This window comes from Lissotriton vulgaris, chromosome 11 (genome assembly GCF_964263255.1).
Source record: "Lissotriton vulgaris chromosome 11, aLisVul1.2, whole genome shotgun sequence".
Taxonomy (NCBI): Eukaryota; Metazoa; Chordata; class Amphibia; order Caudata; family Salamandridae; genus Lissotriton; species Lissotriton vulgaris.
The window spans coordinates 117,847,526-117,868,785 of record NC_141699.1 but is presented as its reverse complement, the minus strand read 5'-3'; the positions used below and the strand labels follow the sequence as shown (position 1 = coordinate 117,868,785).

General features: G+C 46.8%; 2 protein-coding genes across 2 annotated transcripts in view; one reads left to right on the top strand and one right to left on the bottom strand.

Annotated features, from left to right (window-relative positions):
- Positions 1-836: 836 nt before the first annotated feature.
- TRIAP1 (TP53 regulated inhibitor of apoptosis 1) lies at positions 837-20,162 on the bottom strand. Its single transcript, XM_086942866.1, has 2 exons — positions 19,865-20,162; positions 837-2,200 (listed from the first exon to the last, which is right to left on the bottom strand). The coding sequence occupies exons 1-2, from the start codon at positions 20,009-20,011 to the stop codon at positions 2,117-2,119; spliced, it is 231 nt and encodes a 76-aa protein (XP_086798992.1). The 5' UTR covers positions 20,012-20,162; the 3' UTR covers positions 837-2,116.
- Positions 20,101-21,260, top strand: part of GATC (glutamyl-tRNA amidotransferase subunit C) — a 127,036-nt gene continuing 125,876 nt past the window's right edge. Inside the window, exon 1 of the mRNA XM_086942865.1 lies at positions 20,101-20,353. Coding sequence (XP_086798991.1) covers positions 20,108-20,353 — 246 coding nt within the window. The 5' untranslated portion in view covers positions 20,101-20,107. The remainder of the gene's footprint in view (positions 20,354-21,260) is intronic.

Sequence of the window (21,260 nt, the reverse complement as noted above, 5' to 3'; positions counted from 1 at the left end):
CAGTCTGCTGGTGATGAGGGCTTGATCTGGAGCCATTTGAAAATGTTTCTGAGGATCTGGAAATGTAGAAACAGACGGGAGGCAACTGCGTTCACTTAGTATGTCACTGCAAGTCGGCTGTCCACTGCTATTCCTAGGTTCTTGGCTTGATTGGCTAGGCAGTGTGTAAGCCCGAGATGTACTAGCCACAGGTAGAGCTCCATAGCAAGGTGTCCTTGCTGAACAGTACCACATCAGTTCTGTATGTTTTGAGTTTCAGACAGTTAGTCTTCATCTAGCTGCCAACTTCAGACAGGAAGGCGGTGAATGTGGTCCAGGTGATGGAACTTTCATCGGAAAGAATGAGCTAGGTGTCATCAGAATAAGAGATGATGTTGATTCTGTGAGTTTGGGTGATGTTAGCTGGAGGTACAATGTAGGCATTGAACAGGGCAGGACCGAAGGAAGATCACAGGGAGACTCCGCAGATAAGGGAGTCACTGGTCCAGGTATGGGGGGAGAGGGGATAGGGGGGGGGACAGGCTAACTGATTGGTGTACCCAGTCAGGAAGGAGCAAATCCATCAGACAACGAGTACTTGAATGGCAGCATCATGGAGGCGTAGAATGAGGATGTGGTAGGAGATGTTGGCAAAAGCAGCAGATAATCAGAGTAAGGTAAGGGCATACATGGCATGGACACACACTGGTTTCTATATGAACTATTGTTGGATTTCTTTTTTTCCGTTTGCTTGTAAGAAGGAAGATTGAGCCAATACATCAAATGCAGCACATACTCAATATCTACTTCTGGCATGTAAAGTCTTAAATATTAAGCACACAGAAAAGTTCAGACACTTTTTTACAATGGTGTATTTCTTTATTTGAGGTATTTATTGCATTCCAAAAACTCTGAAGCTCAAGCAAGTCAGACAAGTTGCAAGTCTGTTCTGGTATAGCTACTGGCCAGGTCTATCACGTTCTCAAAACTATGTAGACAGAAGAAAACACCATTGATAAATAAGCAGTTACAGAAGGAATAGTTTATGCTTCCCTATAATACAACGGATTCAGGTGTGTATAATAACAAGAAAAGGGATGATCTGTTATCACACAAGTTTCTATTGCAATTTGCTGTTGAACCTAGTTATTAATTCCACATGGATAACTAAAATTGAAATAACATAATCGAACCAGGGCATTAAAAATTACATAAGGACAGCAAACACCCCTAAGGCTCAGCTCTTCTGTCGTCTAGGGAAAAGCAACAATTGTTGTTTGAATCCAAATCAATTTATAGATCAAAAACGCTCTTCCAGAGCACAAGTTGCCATTGCACAGCTCATAATTTCTTGGCAAAACACAGTGTGGCAGACTAGGTCATTCTGATCAGAGTTTTCAAAGATCCTCGAAACGGACAGTGGTTTGAACATGTATTCTTCATTGAGCCATTTATCTTGCAACCATTTTATAGTATATGAGCACAAAGAAAGGGCCCATCTATGATCCGCAGCCCTTTTTTTTTCATAGGGGATGAAGATCAACAGACATCTCTCCACTTCTGATGCACATTCCAGGTAGTCTTCAGCCACTGGATACCAGCAGCCAAAAGCCATAAACAATATGGACCTGCTGTTATTACCAATGTTCCTGTTTGCTCTACCACTAACACAAGCGTTCAGGATGTTATCGGAAGAAACTTGCTGCTGACTCTCGTGGCCACGGGTTATTCAGTTATACAAAAGGGCCATGAGGCATCTATATAGTAATTGCTACTGACAGGTTCATCACCTGCTGTAGAACTGCTCTTGCATGCCAGCACACAAGCGTATCTCAAATCCCTATCACCAGTCAGAAAATCGAATGTTGGAAAAAAAAAGTACAATCATATTGGGAGATAACTGTGTATAATCTTGACACACAGAGAAATATCACTGCATGGTTTCCCAAGCATTTCCCGTGGTTGAAAAAATCCTCCAGTTTTCATAGATGCAAAACTTCAGCAAAGTTTCAGCACACTTGGAATAATGAACCACTCTCCAATGTAGCAAAAGGGTATGCCGTCGGGGAGGGTGGGAAAATCTACCCCATTTTACTTCGATAAATGTACAGAGTTGCACACTGCGCTACCAGTGTGGTCAGGAAGAGCTCTGAGGTTTTTCCTTGCTAGGGCCCATGAATTCCACACCTTCAATTGGGATGTCCTTCTCCTTAATTGCTTTCTGGAACAAAGCAAAAGCATAAATAAGCATGGTCAACATGGATTACTTCCTGAAAACAATGCACAGAAACAAAAGGCAGAAAGTGGTCCTAGCTTTGTATACCTCAGGCAAAACAACAACCCCCAGATGAAAACCTTTTCAAACCTCAGGCTATAAATATTAAAAGCATCTCTCCACTGTTGCAATTTCCACTTTCGCATCCGGGTTCTTCAGCATCAAATGCCCCCAATACTCCAAATCAAGATATCAGAAGTCAAACACCTGCCAAAAGTTGAAGCAACACAAAAGGCTGGTCTAGTTTATTGGGCAAACCACATTTTCTAGACATGAAAGGCAAACAAATAACATTTTGTCAGTAAGGCAATAGCCAAGAACCTGTAGCCCTAACCGAAAATCACAGGGTCTCTTCTTGTCTCAAATTTACCTATACCGTTAGAAAATAAAAACAAAATTTTAAGTTAAATCAGATCATTGTGTTACGTACTGAAGTCATCCAATATAAGGGTGGCCATCATTCTACCCTAAATTAGCACAAATATGAACGAGCAGAACTTTCCTGATTAAGTAAATATATCAGTTCTGCCCAAGGCCTCTGTTGCTCTGCCCACTTCCAGCGGTACTATTTATATGCACCGGAGAAGTGTCGGGGAACTAGGGAAACTGTGCAAGCTTAAAAAAGAAGAGCAATGTCAGAGCAGAACATTCCCTCTCATGGAGTGCTAAATCACAAATGGTAGAATAAAAAAGAGAAAACGAGTTCCTTGATATTAGCAGTGGAAGGATGCAACTTCACAAATCAAAACCAGAAATGATCCACGGACAGAAGAAACTCAAGAAAAAAATAAAACAAAATCCATTGAAAAACTGGCCTGATGGCTAAGGTGAAAATGAGTGACTGAAAAAAATTACAATGTATATTATAACAGGCAGAGAAGAAGGGGAAAATTCGAGTGATGGGCGTCTATTTTGGAGAAAACGGTGTCTAATGGAGAACTGTTTGTGATCTGGAAGTGGAAAGTGTTTTCTAGCATGCACATGCAATGAAAATGTGTCACATTTAGCTTAGAGTGCATATTATTTATTGATGTTTATTATATACAAGGGAACCCCATACAGTTGAACCTGGGGTAGAAAGATAATTTTGTAGAACAATGGTTCGGAGTAGGCCTTATGTGGTCCTTAAAGGAAAACAGGGTATTAGCGAGTATTTAATAAGTCGCTAGGGAGCATTGGTAGTAGGAAAAAATGGAGTTTTTTATTTTTACTCTTTTCTTATATCAAGACACAAAATATTAAAAATATATATACACTGTATTTCAGGTGCTCAGGTGAATAGTACGGTGCAGGATGTGACATAGGTGATCAAAGTGAACGAACTGTCACACACAACAACAAGGATAAACACACTCAACAATTATATACAATGATACACGTGAAATTCCTTGGGTAGGTCGACGGCGTTTCGATCTATATTATTTTTAGATCTTCATCAGGACAGTTGAGCCTCCTGAAACTTGCCAGTGGAGAAGGCAAGGATGGTCATTCGTGCAGTACAGCTGGGCGCATGTCGCAGCTTTGCAAGGAATATTAAATTAAGTTAGATTCCAAGCTCTAATTGGGGATTCTGGTGGTGGCTGTTTTCTCCAGTGCGTGGGAAATACTTGAGAGGAAAATTAGGTTTTAAACATAATCAATACCGCTGCCAAGGCGCGTTCGCCGCTATGGTAGGGAAAGTTGGTCTGAAAGCAATTTATCGGGGTTCTGACACAGCGCATTCGTCGCTTTTGTTGAAGAAGCCTGAAAATTAATTTTTTCAAGACGGTGCAGCAGGCGGGGGGTCCGTGTACCTCAGCTTTGGTGAGCTGCTAGGAAGAGGTACACGGACCCCCCGCCTGCTGCACCGTCTTGAAAAAATTAATTTTCAGGCTTCTTCAACAAAAGCGACGAATGCGCTGTGTCAGAACCCCGATTAATTGCTTTCAGACCAACTTTCCCTACCATAGCGACGAACGCGCCTTGGCAGCGGTATTGATTATGTTTAAAACCTAATTTTCCTCTCAAGTATTTCCCACGCACTGGAGAAAACAGCCACCACCAGAATCCCCAATTAGAGCTTGGAATCTAACTTAATTTAATATTCCTTGAAAAGCTGCGACATGCGCCCAGCTGTACTGCACGAATGACCATCCTTGCCTTCTCCACTGGCAAGTTTCAGGAGGCTCAACTGTCCTGATGAAGATCTAAAAATAATATAGATCGAAACGCCGTCGACCTACCCAAGGAATTTCACGTGTATCATTGTATATAATTGTTGAGTGTGTTTATCCTTGTTGTTGTGTGTGACAGTTCGTTCACTTTGATCATCTATGTCACGTCCTGCACCGTACTATTCACCTGAGCACCTGAAATACAGTGTATATATATTTTTAATATTTTGTGTCTTGATATAAGAAAAGAGTAAAAATAAAAAACTCCATTTTTTCCTACTACCAATGCTCCCTAGCGACTTATTAAATACTCGCTAATACCCTGTTTTCCTTTAAGGACCACATAAGGCCTACTCCGAACCATTGTTCTACAAAATTATTATTTATTGATAGCCTGGCATGTACTTCTAAACTCAGAGAGTCATGAGGAACTGTGTACTTTCTTAAAAGTCTGACAAGCCTCAGCACGGGAGGCTGTGAATAGCTCAGCATTGCTTACGAAACAGACGGCATGTACACAACCAGTCCGGTACAGGTAGGAGACTGTTGCAAGTAGCCAGAATTGGGGTTTGTGGATGTAGTTAACAACCTCAGTGCAAACACTAATGAAGGAGCTGAATTTACACCTTTTCATATTATGACAGCGCCTTATTCGAAACTAACTTCATAGAGTAAGCAGAAGGAACATCAGCAGTAAACAGGAGAATTGGGAAAATAAATTCAAGTGGGTTATAAACATTTTCATTAGGTGAAAGTTGGTGAACTTTGGATTAAAGTAAGCATTAAGAGGAGTGAAGGCTGTCAAAGCAAAATCATTGATTTCAGTACCAAGGATGGCTGTGAAGGTGCAGAACTAAGTAATATTGGAAAAACGGGTCATCTTGAACAGGTTATTTTGTGCTAAGTGTTTTGGGGTAACGAGATGCAATGGTACCAAGTCAGAGAAGTGGGGAGAGTAGGGTAGACATTAAATCACGAGGTGGAAAGTCAGGTTGGTGATATTGGTGGAAAGAATGAAGATGTTTTACAGGGGAATGAAGAACAGATTGTATGTCAAAGTGTTGTTTCACTTTGTGTTGGTAGTGAGAGTAAAGGTGATGTAAGGGTTGTTGTGGGCAAGTTAACCCCTTAAGTGCTGCCTCGGTGCATTGGCTAACGGCAGCACTACCTCCCCAGTGCTGCGCACGACCATTGAACGTCCATTCAGCACTAGTTCTAATGGACAGCGCAGCACTGGGGAGGAATGTATAATAGCAGCTATGAGGTTAAGGGAAGATGGGTACAATAAATAGATGATTGTGTGAAAAAGACTAGAACGAAGTCTTACAAGGAGAAAGAATGGTGGAATTGGAAAGGTCTGCTAGCAAACAGAAAAAAGGAGTTGCCTGTTGCTTCGCTAGGCAGAGTGAATTCATTTGAATTTCATTATTCCATTTTTTGTTTTAGCAAATGGAATATGTGTAATGTTGTCTCTTACTTCATAAAGAAGGCAAACGTTGTAGGTGATGTACTGCAAACAATCATTTGTTCAGGTTCCCTTATGAACCATCTCTAGAGTATAATAGCTGTATCTGCCAACCCTGGATGTCCAGAGGCTTTACTATTAAAGCACTTTTTTAGGTCAAAGCCTCTAGACCGCACAACTGTCTTGTTTGCTAAAGACATCTTGTGGACATTCAGAAAGCTTTTCTGGGAATTCATTTCACCTGTTGCTTACCATTGGCTTTGTGGTTTGTAGCTCACATTTTCTGGTTATTTGCTGGCTTTGTTTTATGCTGTCCATAGTAAGTTTGTACCTCTCAAGGAGCAAACCCTTTTACACTAGCTCGCCTTGTATTCTTCTGCGAGTACTCCTTTCTGTAAACAGGCCTCTAAATCTTGTTCTTATCTTGTCACAATTGCTGTGCATTCAAAGACAGAGGTCAAATGTCAATCAGTTTTCTGAGGTAGCTTTGGATTTACTTTTCTTTCTCTGACTTCAAAGTGAGAGGATTTATGTGACAATCTTGCTAGATACTTTGGGTAGGTAAGAGTTTTTTTCCTTGCACACAACATTTAAATGAACTGTGCAAGTATTGATAAACTGAATAGTTTTATTAGTAAAACTTTGTCTGTACAAATGTAATGCTTATTTCAATTGAAAATATGTTGTCTGTAATGACAGTGGGCTAAAACACCACGCATTCTCCAATCTACACCACTCCTCTGCACTGTACTCTGTACCACTCCAAGCCACTGCACTCTACTCCACTGCCCTCTACGACACTACTCTGCACTCTATGCCACTCAACTCTGCACTGCTGTATTGTGCCAACACACTATGCCACTGTACTCTGCATCACTCCACTCTATGCCAGTGCACTCTACAGTACTCCGCTCCATGCCACTGCACTCATCTACGCCAAGCCACTCTGCTACTGTACTCTATGCCACTCTGCAACACTGCATTCTACACTGCTGAATTTAATGCTGCTACACTCTACGCCACTGCACTCCAATCCAATCCAATCTAAGTCACCACTACATTCTACAACACTGCATTGTAAGCCGCCGAATTCTGTTGCTGCCCCCTATGCCACTACACTCTGCAACACTCAATGCCAATGCACTGTATGACACTTCACTTCACTCTACTCTACATATTCACCACTCTATGCAGCACTACTCTATGCAGCACTACTCTAAGACACTCTCCACTAACTTTTAGCCATGCCGGTTTACTATATAGATAAAACACATTGGCAAAGCAAATAGCTCTTGCGTAAGACCTATTGGCTTTGCCAATGCCTGTTTAATTTTCTTTAGTGTCTGTAGTCAGAGCAAAAACTACAAAATACAAAGAAAAAGAGGTTATGTAAGCTACAAAAAAATCTGTTTTTAATTAGCAAGTGCAGTCCCTTGTGGCTGGGTGTCAGACCCAGTTTAGAAGGCCACTCAGCAGACAGGGGCTCTGGCTACTGGCCCAACCGTAGTGGTTGATTAAGTTTGCCACTGGAGTCCGACCTCATAAGGCTTTGGAATCCATTCCAGGTTATCTCCTTTCCATATGTTACTGTCAGGGTAGTAAGGTTAAGAAGGCATAGGTTTCACAGGGAGGCAGTGTGGGGGGCAAGATCTCAGAACTCAGTCAACCAACTGACAGAATAATTATGATGCCCTGACCCACTGCATATCTTTTTTTAAAAAACTTTTTTATTGGTATTTCATATGCATAGATTCACATACATCAATAAATATCAATCATCTCCAGTTTTGATTACGTAGCACATTACATGGTCCGCTGCATACATGACAATTTACTTTGATCCATCTGTCGTATAGCCTAACAGGTGACATCATTCCTGCAGTGTCCCTTCCACAGCGTTATGGTCGAGTTTTTAGTGTAATTAGACTACCAGGCCCAGTCTATTCATGGGCTATCTTCAGGGGTTGACGTCTCACGTGGAGGTTCACAGATACTCCCCCGGGATTCATTCCACTTCCCCCATATTCTGGACCATTTTTTGGGACATCCCCTGTGGGTGTAAACCGCTCTTTCGGCCACCATAGCGGCATCCATGTCGTTCCACACTGCTGCTGTGTAGGCACCACCCCGGAGCCCTAGTTCCTGGCTATATTTCGCTTGGCCATCGTCAACCCAAGCGTTGCCCAATTCTGTAGTCCCAGGTTAAGGTCAGTAGGCTGCCAGATATTTAATAGGCAGCATCCAGGATCTCGCTGGACCTCCACCCCACCTACCTCGGAGATCTCACCCAACACCTGTTCCCAGTAGGCTTGTATCTTTGGACATTTCCATATTATATGAAAAAAGGTTCCTATTTGCCCGCACCCCCTGAGGCAGAGTGGATCGAGCGTATGCCAAGCTTACGGAGTGTGGTGCGGGGGTAATATACGTGATGTAGTACTTTCAGTTGTATGAGTTTTAGCCGCGAGGGGATCGCTGCTTCTCTGGCTGACGTTAGTGCGTCCATCCAGTCCGAGTCCTCAATGTCTCCTAATTCTGCTTGCCATTTGTCTTTCAGGACCACCATAGGGTCTGGAAGATTATTCACTAGCTTATAGTAGGTCTGCGATATGGCTTTTTTATCCATGTAATCTGTGAGGAGTTTGTCTTACAGGGGTGAGGAGTCCGCTAATTTGGTGCCTTGGGGGATGGCACCCTGGAGGGCAAGTCTGATTTGGACATAGCGGTATAGTTAGGTTTCTGCCATCCCATATTTTTCTTGCAGAGTTGCAAATGGAAGGATTTCTCCCCTCACCCAAAGATCGCCAATTTTCATAATGCCGATGAGGCCCCATTGCCGGAATCCTTTAGTGTTCGCCAGGGTGCCCAGGCGTCTAGTCTCCCAGAGTGGGGTGGCTAATGTGAGCACTCCCTCCCCACCCAGTGCTCTTTGTGCCAGATTTTAATCCTGTGGGCCGTGGGACCTACCTGTGAGTGCATGTCGCCGCTTGTTAGTGTAGAGGGCCTTCATCAAGCGGTCCACGGGTAGTACAGTTCTGTCTAACCGGAATGCTGGGTGTCTTGTGGGACGTGCAGCCATTGATTTATGATTATCAGTTGTGCGGCCCAGTAGTATAGTTTAACACTGGGCAAGGCTATTCCCCCGTCATACCAGCTACACACTAGTTTATGTTGTGCTATCCAAGCCGGTTTCCCATCCCATTATAAGGAGGAAATTTCTGCGTCAATTGCTTTAAAATAGGAAAGGGGGACCAGAAAAGGGGTATTCTGGAGAGCACAGAGGAACCTGGGGAGTGCAGCATCTTGAATAGCGCTGCTCGTCCCAGAAGCGTCAATGGGAGGGATCTCCAGTGTTGAACGTCTGCTCCAAGTCTCGCTAGGGGTCTCATTAGGTTTTCTTCCATAAATTCAGTGTCTTGTGGGGTAACATATTCCTAAATATTTAAATCCCCTGGTCGCAATTTGCAATGCGCAACCCGGAGGTAGCCTGGGTACAGGGCCATGGAGTACGTAAAGCAAAGATTCCTCCCAGTTGATAGTGTATCCAGATACGGCTCCAAATGCTGTAAGGATGTCCTTTAGGACCTCCATGGACTCTGTCGGGGACGTCATATATATTAGTACATCATCCGCGTAAAGCGAGATGCAGTCCTCCCAGTCTGCCTCCCATTTTATCTCATTGAGCGATGGGTCTTGTCGTATCAATGCCGCTAGTGGTTCTAATATTAAAGCAAAGAGGAGCGGGGACAGTGGGCAGACTTGTCTCGTCCCTCTCCTAATGCGAACTCCCTTGATATGCGTCCATTCGCTACCACGTGCGCAATGTACAATAGTTTGACCCACCCACAAAATTTGGGCCCAAATCCCATCTTCCGGAGTACTGCGAATAGGAATGGCCATTCCACGAGGTCAAACGCCATTGTGGCGTCCAGTGAGAGGATGGCCGAATCTTCTTGAATCATCGGCGTCCGGGCTTTTACACCATAAAGACGCCTTAGGTTAAGGGAGGTGTTTCGCCCAGGCATGAAGCCAGACTGGTCTGGGTGGACCAACGTCCGAAGGTGTGGTTGTAGTTGGAGCGCCAGTGCTTTAGCCAATATCTTGGCCTCTGCGTTGATTAGGGATATCGGGCGATAAGAAGAGGGTGACTCCGGGGGTTACCCAGGTTTGTGTATCGCCATGATCGTAGCTAACCTTTGAACTCTGGGCAGGGCCCCTTGTACCAGACAGTCGTTATACATGCTAAGTAGATGGGGCGTGACTATCCCTGCAGTCTTTTTATATAGCTCTACTGGTAGGCCATTAGGCCCCATTGCCTTCCCTGTGTGAAGGGATGCCAGTGCCTTCCCCACCTCCTCAGCCGTAAAGTCTGCTTCCAGGGTATGCATGTCTTCTAGTGGCAGCGTAATAAGCATTGGTATCTCGTGTAGGAATTGTACGCTTTCATCCACTGTTGCTGTGGCGCACGGTGTGAACACCTTTTCGTAGTATGTTGCCAGCTCCTCCACTATTAGTTGGGGATCTGTGGTGGCAGTATCGTCCGCTAACATTATCTGGGCTATCCATCTATCTGCCTTCTCCCTCTTCTCTAGCCATGCAAGCCTTTTCCCTGTCCTGTCTCGGAGTTCGTATATTCTATGTAGGGTGTCGGTGTGCCTAGTATTTGCCATTTCCTCCGCATAAGCTGTAAATTCTCGGGACGCCAGTGCCAGGGCTTGTGCTGTGGTGTCATTGGGGTACATGGAGTGAGCTACCTCTGCCTTCTGTACTGCTTCTTCTAGGGTATCAAGGATTTGTCTGTGTTCGCGTTTGTGTCGGGTTATGGTCGAGACAGCTTGACCCCTAATTACGGACTTGTACGCCTCCCATAAAATGCACGGGGCGTCTACGGACAGCACATTCTCCGTAAAGTATTGTTCAGTGGCTTTAATTAGGGCCTTGGCAATCTTATGATTCTTTAGGTATCCGGGGTAGAGTGGGTAGATCCTCTGCCTTACGGGGAGCTGTGTTTCGTACGTAAGTTGGATAGGGGAGTGATCCGAGATACCTCTCGGTAAGTGTTCGACCGCACTAATTTGTTCCGGGGTTATCGCTAACGTTAATATGTGGTCTATGCGAGAGAGACTGTTATGGGCCCCTGAGTGAAAAGTATTGGTGTTCAGTAGGGCGCTTAAGTCTCCAAATGTCAGTCAGTCTCATAGCGTCTATGAATTTCCTAAGGGCTTGATTTGATCTTGTCTCCTCTCTGGGCGGTTTACGGTCCATAGTCGCGTCCATTACTGTGTTGAGATCACCACCTAGAATCAAGTCTACCTCGGGGAGGTCAAGTAGGAGTTTCCCAAGGTCTCAGAAGGCAGCCTGGTGAAGCGTCGGGGGGACATACACTGAGACCATGTTATATATTTGTCCCTCCCACTGGCAGGTCATTCCGGTGAATCGGCCCTGGTCGTCTGCCCAAGTTTTCTTAACCACCAACGGAGAGCTCTTATGGATCAGGATGCCGACCCTGCGGGATCCCGATGTGAACTCTGCGTAGGCTACCATTTTGAACCCCCGGCGGTCAAGTGCTTTGCAGGTCGTTCCCGTTAAATGTGTTTCCTGACGTAGAGCAACCGTTGGGCCCTTTTGCTTTAGATATTGCAGGACCAGTCCCCTTTTAATCTTGTGCCCCAGCCCGTTGACGTTCCAAGATATGATGGACAGAGGAGGGCCTAGCAATCGTGACGCCTGGGGACTATTACTTTGGTCTTCACGTCCTGACATATTGTGTGTGGTATGACATCAGCAGTAAGCACGCCCTTCCTGTAGTGTCTAAGTGAGAGTGTGCGTGGATGAATTCCAGCATTAGTAATAACTTCCCTTTATGTGCGTGTACCTTCTGTGTAGTCGTCAGTAATCTTCCCTGGAGAGACTGTGGAACCTCAAGCTCATAACATAACCTAGTAAACTTCCCAATCCCCAAAATCCCTACCCCCCCACCCTTCCTCCCTGCCCGGCGGATCTAGAACCGTCCACCTCCTCAACTGCACTTAAAAACTGCATAACACCCCTACACCAGTGTTAGTCCAAACAGTGCTGCATTAAACTGGATAGATCCTACCTGCGGGTGTCCCCGTTCCCATCTCGGCACCGACCGCCAAGGTTTGCTGCAGTTTATAATCATTCAATCATTGTTCCAACCCACCCTCCTGTCCAGCGCCCCACCTCGGGCCGTGTCCGGTCATCATTGCAATGCACCTGCAAGATATGCTTGGACAGTTTGAACTGCATTGTGAAGATATGTGGTACTGGAAGTTCAGCTATAGTTCTCATTTCTCTGTGTTTCGCCTTTCTCCACCTTGATTGTTGCGTGCCGTGTCTCGGTTCCTGGGTCCTCTAGCCAGTCTCTTGCAGCCCCTGGTGACTCGAAAAACCATATTTTCCCCTCTGACTCAACGCGCAGTCTTGCTGGGAAGATCATGGAGTATTTAATTTCTCTGACGCAGAGTTCCTTCTTTACCTCTGTGAAGCTTCGCCGTTGTTGCGCGTCAGCCGCTGTATAGTCAGGGTAGAAGGTGACTTCAGAGTTGTCAATTTTTATCAGTGGGGCGATTCGTGCGGCCTGCAAGATGGAGTCGAGGTCATGAAAGTTGAAGATTTGCGCCAGAATCGGACACGGCGGAGCCCCCAGGTGCGGCCTACCCCCAGGCACCTGGTGAGCCCGCTCCACCGAAAAGAAGTTGGAGAGGCCTCTCGGTCGGAGCTGGCTCTGGATGAGATCCTCAACAAAGAGGTCATGGGTGGGGCCCCCTGTCGTCTCCGGTACACATACCAGGCGTATGTTATTGCGCCGGGATCGACCTTCTTGCTCGTCAAGCTTGGCCTTCAGCAGGGTATTGTCTTCTTCTAACTTTTGCACTTTATTCCGGAGCTCCGCCGTGTCTGCCGATAGCCCCGTCGTTGTTTTCTCGACATCTAGCAAGTGATCGGACATTTTGGTGAGGTCCGCCAGCATGAGGGAGATGTCGTGGAAATTGTGCCCATGGAGGACTGCATTGTCTTCAAGGCCGCCATTACATCCTGCAGTGTGACCCCTTCGGCAGCATCAGGGTTGTCGGCCGGGCGGGTTGTTGGCGGCATCATGTCCCCCTTGGACAGGTCTGGTGTAGCCTTAGTGTATGCATATTTGTCCAGTCTGGGAGTCTGCTGCGTTCTTGGCCCCCTACCACTCATTGTCTCTTAGTGAAGGCATTCCACACAAGTTGTTGTACGGAGGTTAGTGCGAGATTGGTGTGGCCGCACACCCGTGTGTCTACCCCGCGCCGGTGTTCCGATCTTAGGACCAAGGCACCTCTAAGGCAGTCGGAGCTTCCCGGATAGGGCCTGGGGTGCGGTTGCAGACTCTCTGCTGGGAATCTCTCCAGTTGTTTAGGAGTCAGCCGCTGTCCTGGCCAGTCGGGCCATAGTGCCTCAAGCCCACCTCCGGCCCTCCCTGATCCAGTCACGGTGTGGGCTATGGGGGCTTTGCTTGGCCACCACAGGGGGGATCCGCTGTTGCTCGGCGCCTCTGGTGTTCCATCCCCCCGCAGCCGCACCCTTCTCACCGCTGTTCTGGCGACCTGCAGGTCCACTGTGTGCCCCCTCTCTTGGGCAGTTAGACGATCCCCAGTGGTGCAATCACAGGTCCCCGCTGCCCAGGGGCCTCTTCAAAAGGCCGCCTCTCTCGCCGGGGCTTCGGGCTAGTGATCACCCCCACCGGCTGTCGGGGGTTTGCAGCTGCTCGTAAAGTCTATGTGCGGGGTCCCGCACTAGAGATCCCCCGCTTTGCTTGGCGCCTGCTGATAACAGCGCGGCCGCGTTATCGCCGCTGCTTTCGCCAGGATGTTACACCGATCCGTCCGGTCCGGTAGGTCCGCTGTACATCCCCGCTCCTGATTCGTCTGACGATTCTCGTGGCCACCGCCTGCCGCCCGGGAGCCTGTGCAGGAAGTATCGCCTCCACCGCCGCGTTTTGCCGCCACCGGCCGCAGGAAGAATCTTCAACCGCTGGGAGGTGAGCGGCGTCCCCTCTGTCCCAGTCCCAACTTTTGCCACCGGCAGGTCTCAGCGCTGCACTGGTCCGCGCGGATACGGGTCCAAGCTGCACTTTAGGTCCCGGCTTAAATCCAAACTTTAGGCCCCGGCTCCAGCGTCCTCATCAGGCCGCAGTTTTCACGGGGGCAGAGCGCAGGCTCTCCAGGGGCTACGCGGGTGCGGTTTGATGCGTTACGGAGCGGGGGTTCTCCCGCTTCAGGATTTGCACCGCAAGCACAGTCTTCTGACAGGATAAGTACACGGATATCGCTGGGAAGTCCCCGGTGGTCACAGAGCTCCGTTAAGCTGCGGCCATCTTGGCTGGTCGCTAGCCACGCCCCTCCACTGCATATCTTTTAATTAAAAGAAAGTACTTTATTCTCACAGCAACACAAAATACTACACAGTTCAATAGAGGTCTCAAAGGATTCTAATCTCATCTATGATCCTCTGAGGTGCTACAACCCCTCCAGTGGCATCTCCTGGCTATTGGGGGTTCACTAATACTTAAAGCCCCTACTAGCATGGATATTGGCATTAATTAGGCACTGATACAGTTAATTTTGGATTCACCCATTGGCTAGATGTGTAAATCAGGTTAATGACTTTTACCAAGTCGAGTTCACCTGTGCAAAATTCTCCAGTTCGTAGATCAGATTTCTTTGAGTCTTCAGTCTCTGGTTCCGTTCACAAAATTGTAATGTAATCTATTGTGCAATCTATTTGGGCCTTTTTAGGTCTCGCGAAGCGATCGTCGCTGCGAGACTCTATTGCAATCGTTTTAGCTTACAACGAGGTACAGGGAGCGACAAGAGATGTGCATGCGCCGCCTGCCGTAATCCGATCAGGTCGCGCGCACGTTCAACATCTCCTGTCTCTTTCAGCACGAGCGTGATCGTGGCCTTCCGCCTAAAGAGCCTCACCGCTTCCGATGCGAGCGCCTGTTTCCCCCCCCCCCGCATTTAAACACTCACCGCACCTGTGCCTTTAAACACTCACAGACTGCAAGGGGGGCTCCTCTGACGGCGGCAGGACGTCTGTGGCTCTCGCGACGGGGGCAGGCACCGACAATGTGCCTCGCGCCCCCTCCGCTGTCCAACAATGCTTGTTTTTTTTTTCTCCTATTTTGCTCTCCTCAATTGTTGGCATGTTTGCACTAGCCCGTTCTGTACGTGCTAGTTTGTTTTGTGACATCAGGAGCTCGCTTGCACCCTTGCAGACCCCGGGGGCACGCGTGCGCCTGCAGGCTGGTAGGTGACGTGGGTGGGAGGAGGAAGCCGCCGCATCCGGAGGAAAGCGATGCAAGATGGCGGCGACCACAGGCTCGGGTGAGCGAAATACAGAGGGGCTGCTAATGTATAAAGGGGCACGGGCTAAACGGTGGGTTCTGGCCCAGATATCAGCCTCCCTCCTGCCAGGGGTGTCCGGGTACAACTATAGTTAGAATGAAATGTTCCCAGACAGGCCTGCGAATCGCAGAGGCCTGTAGTACACCCACCTAGTCTCTGCTGGAGTCAGTAACGCATTGACTGGATGCATGTCAACATTTATTTGACTGTGTGAATGTGTCCACGGGGATAGGTGAGGGTTCCTGTCAATAAGACTCTTAGTGCTGAGCAGGGCACGACCTCGCAGGAAATGAGCCTCGTTCAGTCTCATTGAAGCGCTCCGTCTTTTAACGGTACAAGTTTGTTGTTTATGGTGTATGGCGAAGCTGGTCCTCAAAAAGAGCATGTACTTCACATGTTTGTTACGTATACGAGTCACCGAGAATGGAACATGCATGTCAGAGACGCATTCGGGAAAGGTGGTGACACAGGGGCAATTTCTAGACCTTAATTCTCACTAATCAACCAGCTGGTAAATAAATAAGCATATCGGACAGGGCTCTTTACGCTTTCTATACGTCAGTTGGTGCAAAGGCACTGCACTGGAGCTAGTTAGACTATATATTGTCAAAGGTACGAATTTTAACATACTCCTCTGGATGAAACCCCGAGTTATTATTTCGGAATTCAAACCTACAGCTATAAAATATTTTGTGTAGCTAGCGCTCAACCCACTGAGCTGTCTTGCTTTGCCTTGGTCTCCTGATGCAATGTACGGTGGAAAGGGTGTAATGTGAAAATGTCAGCGCAGTCTCCGAATGCCTTCTGTGTTCGCCCAGCTGTGCCCCTCCCCCAAGATGCGAAGTAATACATTTGCTTCTATAGCGCTTAAACGTGAAGGCGCCCAGGCACTTTGTTAACGATCTGTATTGCTTCTGGAGGCACCGCTTTACTGTTTTCTTAATCATTCATCCTGTCACCAGGTTCAGGATATGTTGCGAGTACTGTATAAAGTAACCTTAGTGTCACCATTTGATGGATCGTGCGTTAATGTTCTTAGCCACGGGGAATGGAGTACAGGGTTACCACTAGAATGTTAAAGTCCCCACATTTCCAACCCAGAGGGTGTTACCCCGCTTCTTAGAGAGACCGGTCTAGACAGGCGGGGGACAGAGCCATGGCGACAGCCCGATCTGCCCAGGAGCACACTTGTGGCAACAGGAGTCCAGCGCATGAATGCAGATGTGGCTGGGACTCGGAAGCTTGCGCAACGCTCGAGAGACTTAATGCAACTTATATGAACTTAAGGGAGGAAGAGTGTGCACGGGCGCATGTAGAGATTGCACACATTCACCTTTTTTTGTGGGCAAATATCTGTTGGTCCGGCTATTAAAATGCTTTTGGGAACAGGGTATATTACACTCCGCCGGTGCAGGTGGTGGGGAGGCTAACACCCCCCCCCCCTCCCCTTCCCCCCCCTTGCACCGGTGGAGTGGGAAATTCTGCACAGGGCGTCAAGAGCAAAACATTTGCCTGATCAAAGAATAACCTGATAATTGTATTTTGCACGGACAGTCCTTTGCAATCAAGGGTGCAATTGAGCTCATTCTAAGGTGAAGCGCAATGCATATAACCGAGCGCCTAGACAGAAGGCGCATTACTGGATACATTCAGGCCACAATGACGTCATTTGGCAACAACTGCACTTACTTGTTCCTCGTTATGAATGAGGCAGCTTCGGGGACAGGCAAACGTCAGTAACTCGTTTTTTTTACCCGTTGTGATACTGGGGGGTTTGCTCATATGTTAGGTGCCAAAGGGGTCTTATGTTCACTGTCATTTTCAACAAGTGCCCTGATTGGCTTGCTTCCCTGTGATCCATTCATTATTTCAACCCCCTAACCCCCGCCCCCCTCTACTCCCTCCCACACCACCACTTCATGCTCACGCAAACTGTGTAGGCAGTTACGTACCAGGCCGTTTTCTTAATTGCAAATAAAAAAAGAATTCATGCAAAGCATTGTCATTTACAATGCCAGTAACTCAAACTTTAATGCTGCGAGACCTATTGCATTGTAAATGCTTGTTTTCCAATGTTAACAGAGGGAGTACAGGTAGAAATTGCTACAAAATACTAGCAGCTTCCTCACTAAGGAAGCCAAGTCACAAGTGTGGAGATACAAGGGAATTGCATCTGCTTCAGCGAATACATTCTAGCCATGGAACTAGAACATTTGACATTTAACCCCAGCTTTCACACTTAAATATGCAAGAAATAAACACCATTCTCTGAATCTGGGCAGGGCCTATAACACAGTGACATTTTCCTGGAAAAGGTAGTCTCTTGACCTTGCCATTAGAACCAGAGTTGTGGTTGATTGTTATGATGTATGTATTTGTAAAATGCTGCAAATATCCCAAAAAGCATGGTCCAGGAGCGGTTTGTGCACACCACCGTTCATCACTGCTCTTTAATAGTTATAAGGGAACTTAGCAGAGAGGTGCAGCTACTGCGATCCGCAGTTGGTTCTTTTTCATTACAGGGTGATAAGTAGTTTTACCAGCAAATCTTAAAATAGCAGCGGCCATATGAAATAACCTAAGAGAACTCTTAAAGACCTGACTGTCCTAGGAGTTAGAAGCGGAGAGCCGTATTCAGAGAGAGTCAAATTTGAGAACTCACTCCAATTGCAGCTCCTCTAAAGTTCATGGCCCTCTGAAGCCCCTGTGGGGATTTACTGCCATAAATCGAGTTTTAGATACGTTTATAGTCAGTCCAGAAGAATTGCAGAATGAATGGAACCTTATGTGGAGCGTCTTGATACCCACTGGGGTTTTCGAAATCAATAGTGTGTCAACTGCGAACAATAGCGTTGGAATTTGAGTACCCAAAAGCACCGGGGAATCATTGTCACAGCCCATGAGGAAATCGACACAGCTGTTGATAAAAAAAGAATGAATAAAGTAGGGGCAAGGACGTAGACTTATGTGACTCTGCTGCAGACTTCAAAAAGGTCAGTCGTTTCCCAGTTTGCTCCCCAGTGGATTTTTGAGAAGTTATCGCAATGGAGCAGAGTTTACTTTGGGTAATGGATGGGTTCATAGAAATGAATAATAACCTGTGTATGACATAATGTCAAAGCAGAATGATCATACGATGGAAGCGGAAGAGGTGGCACAATTGTTAACCTGTATGGGGCTAAGTGAAGAGCCCTATGGAACACTACTAGCAGAGAGCTGTAGATTTTGAGTGGAAAAGAGAGAGCATTATAGATTATGTTCTTGAGGATAAGAAAGAACAGAGCCACTTTAGTACATCTTAGCAAATACTGAGTTTTGAAAGGTTGGAAATGAGGACCAGTGGAATAGCTGAGGACTGGTACCATGAGAAACGCTTTTTATTATTTCGAGCCTGGGCAGTGCATGTGCTGCTCAGCGAGCCATTCTGTACAGGAGTGTGTGCTTAAAGCCCCGCCCATATTTGTCATTGGCTTGTGTCACTGTCCTTCAAAAATGCTGGCTTCTGACTCATTATTAGGCTGGTTAGTCCCTCCTTAGTACCACCTTGTCTTCATTTGCAACCTCCCATGAGGACTGGCCCTTTTACTCTGGTTGTTACACGGTATGCCTTCTTTAGTCTGTAATTTCTATTTTCTTTAATGAGTTTCTCTCATTTAACCTCTTCACTGCGGGGCTAATTTCCCTGCGGTGCGGGGGGAGGGGGGCCGCGCACGGCGCCGCTGTGCTCATGACGAGACCAGGCTCGTCATGCAGCACGGTGCTCGTGTGCTCATGACGAGCCTGGGCTCGTCATGAGCCCGCCCGCGCAATGGAACGCTCAGCACAGTGGGGAAATTAGCCCCGCGTGTGAGCATTCCACAGCTCATGACGAGCCCAGGCTTGTCATGAGCACACGAGCACCGTGCTGCATGACGAGCCTGGGCTCGTCATGAGCACTGAAGGGGTTAAGGAGGGCAAGGTGGGTCTCCTGCGCAGTTGTGACCACCCGCTTGTTTATTTAACTCGTAGCAAATGGGGAGCTCTTCAGGGGCCATGAAAGACAGAAGAGGGCAACTCAGCGATGCATTTCCGAGAGCTTAAGCTATTGGCATTGTACATGACAATGCCTTTTATTTATGTTTTAAAAACCAAAACATAAATAAAAGGTATTGTCATTTAGAAAACCAATAGCTCAAACTCACGTAAATACAAGACATATTGCATTGCAGATGCTTGTTTAATGTGGGTCTCCCTATCTGAACCTACAAAATACAATAAGGAAAGAAAGGTACAGTCTTTGGAGCGAGGTGTGTCTTGCAGTCTTAAATCTCCTACTTTAACAAACTTTGTCCTTGGGCAAATGTTATCACCTTGTGCCTCAGTCCACTGGTCTGACAACCCCTCGTATTGGACGCACCCTTCCAACATGGTCACCCACTGCAGATTTGCAGTTTGCACTGGTCCTGAGCAACTCGCTTACAGCAACTCCTGTATTTGCACTGGTCCTGAGCAACTCGCTTACAGCAAATCCTGTATTTCTGCTTACCTGAAACTCCTACCCGCCCTTTCGAAATCCTTCCTACATGTCCCCCACTTTCCCCGGAATCCTCACCTGCACGCACTCGCGGTAACCTCTGAAGAGCTCCCCGCACGGATCCGCTCCCCCTTCGCCCCGCAGAAACCTCTCAGAAAACCACCGATTGAAACACTGGTCGTACTCCCGCTTCATTTCCGTGCACTCTTCGCCCACACTGTTCATTGCCCCTGGTTTTTCAGGTCACCGCAAATCTGACACCTCTGATTTTGGGACACCGTAGAGAAAGCCTTTACTTCCGGTCAGCAGGAGACGTGAAGCATGGTTCCGGGTTCGGAACACCGACCGTGTGACAGCTACCAGAACAAGGTTAACGCGCATGCGTCACAGCGTCCCGCCACTTCCGGGTGCAGGATGCTGGCTCCAGCCCGCTGTCGCTGCGGGATCTCCGGGTCGCTTATCCAGTTATGGACTCTCCGGGGCTCGCCGCTCTCGGGTCGCCCAGCAAGGAGAAGCCTGAGGGTGTCGGCAAAGCAGCTGGAGAGTGGCACAGCTCGGGCTAGCAAGGTATGGATGATCATCGACATAGAAGGGAGACTAAAGCAAGCGAAATAGAAAAAATACTGGAAGTAGCCTGGCCTTTTCTAGAAACAATCTCTAAAGAATACATAAAAGAGAAGAATATTTTTTCTGCAGTGCTGCTCAAGTTAAGTTTTCAGTTCGATATTTCAATTTCTTCAGTGTGTTCTAGTATGCCTTTTGTGTAACACTTGAGTGACACTTTATCACGTAGTCAAAAATAATTTGTAACCTCAGAGCTGCAAATTTTTCAGTTAGCATATGTGTGACATTTCCTATTTTCAGGGTCCTTATGTGAGACATTTCAATGTCTTGCGAGTGACACATTTAGTAATGCGCCATCTCGAATAGGTAAAAAAACATCGATTTACATGTAATGTCAAGCTTACGGAAATTACCATTTTCTGCAATAAAATGATCTAGAAACTGCTATTACCTCCATTGGGTTAATTATGGTTTATAAATTCCCTTTAAAATGCTCACAATGCGAAGTATGCATGACTGAAAAGCCAAGAAGTGCCAAAAGTGATATACATAGTAGACACAAAAGGCTGCTTCACCTCTATTTAAGGGGCGTGTAACTTGCCCTTGCCTCCCTCCTTATTTCCCCCCTCAGTTGCACACCCAATCTCTCTCACATAGAAGAAATTACAAATATTGTAATAGTGCTTTTTTTGACTGATGAATAAAAGGCAGAAAAGTCCCTACCAGATTTTGAACCTCCAGTTTATGAGCAAGGGACCACATTTCTGAGTTACCTCATACTAAACGGGTATAAAAAATTTGTTAGCATTCACACCACGAATTTTCCATTCGATTAAGGACACAGAGGCAGGGATTATTCTTTCGCCTTTTTTACTGACAATTTCTGCAGCCATTAAAAAAAGTTCAACAT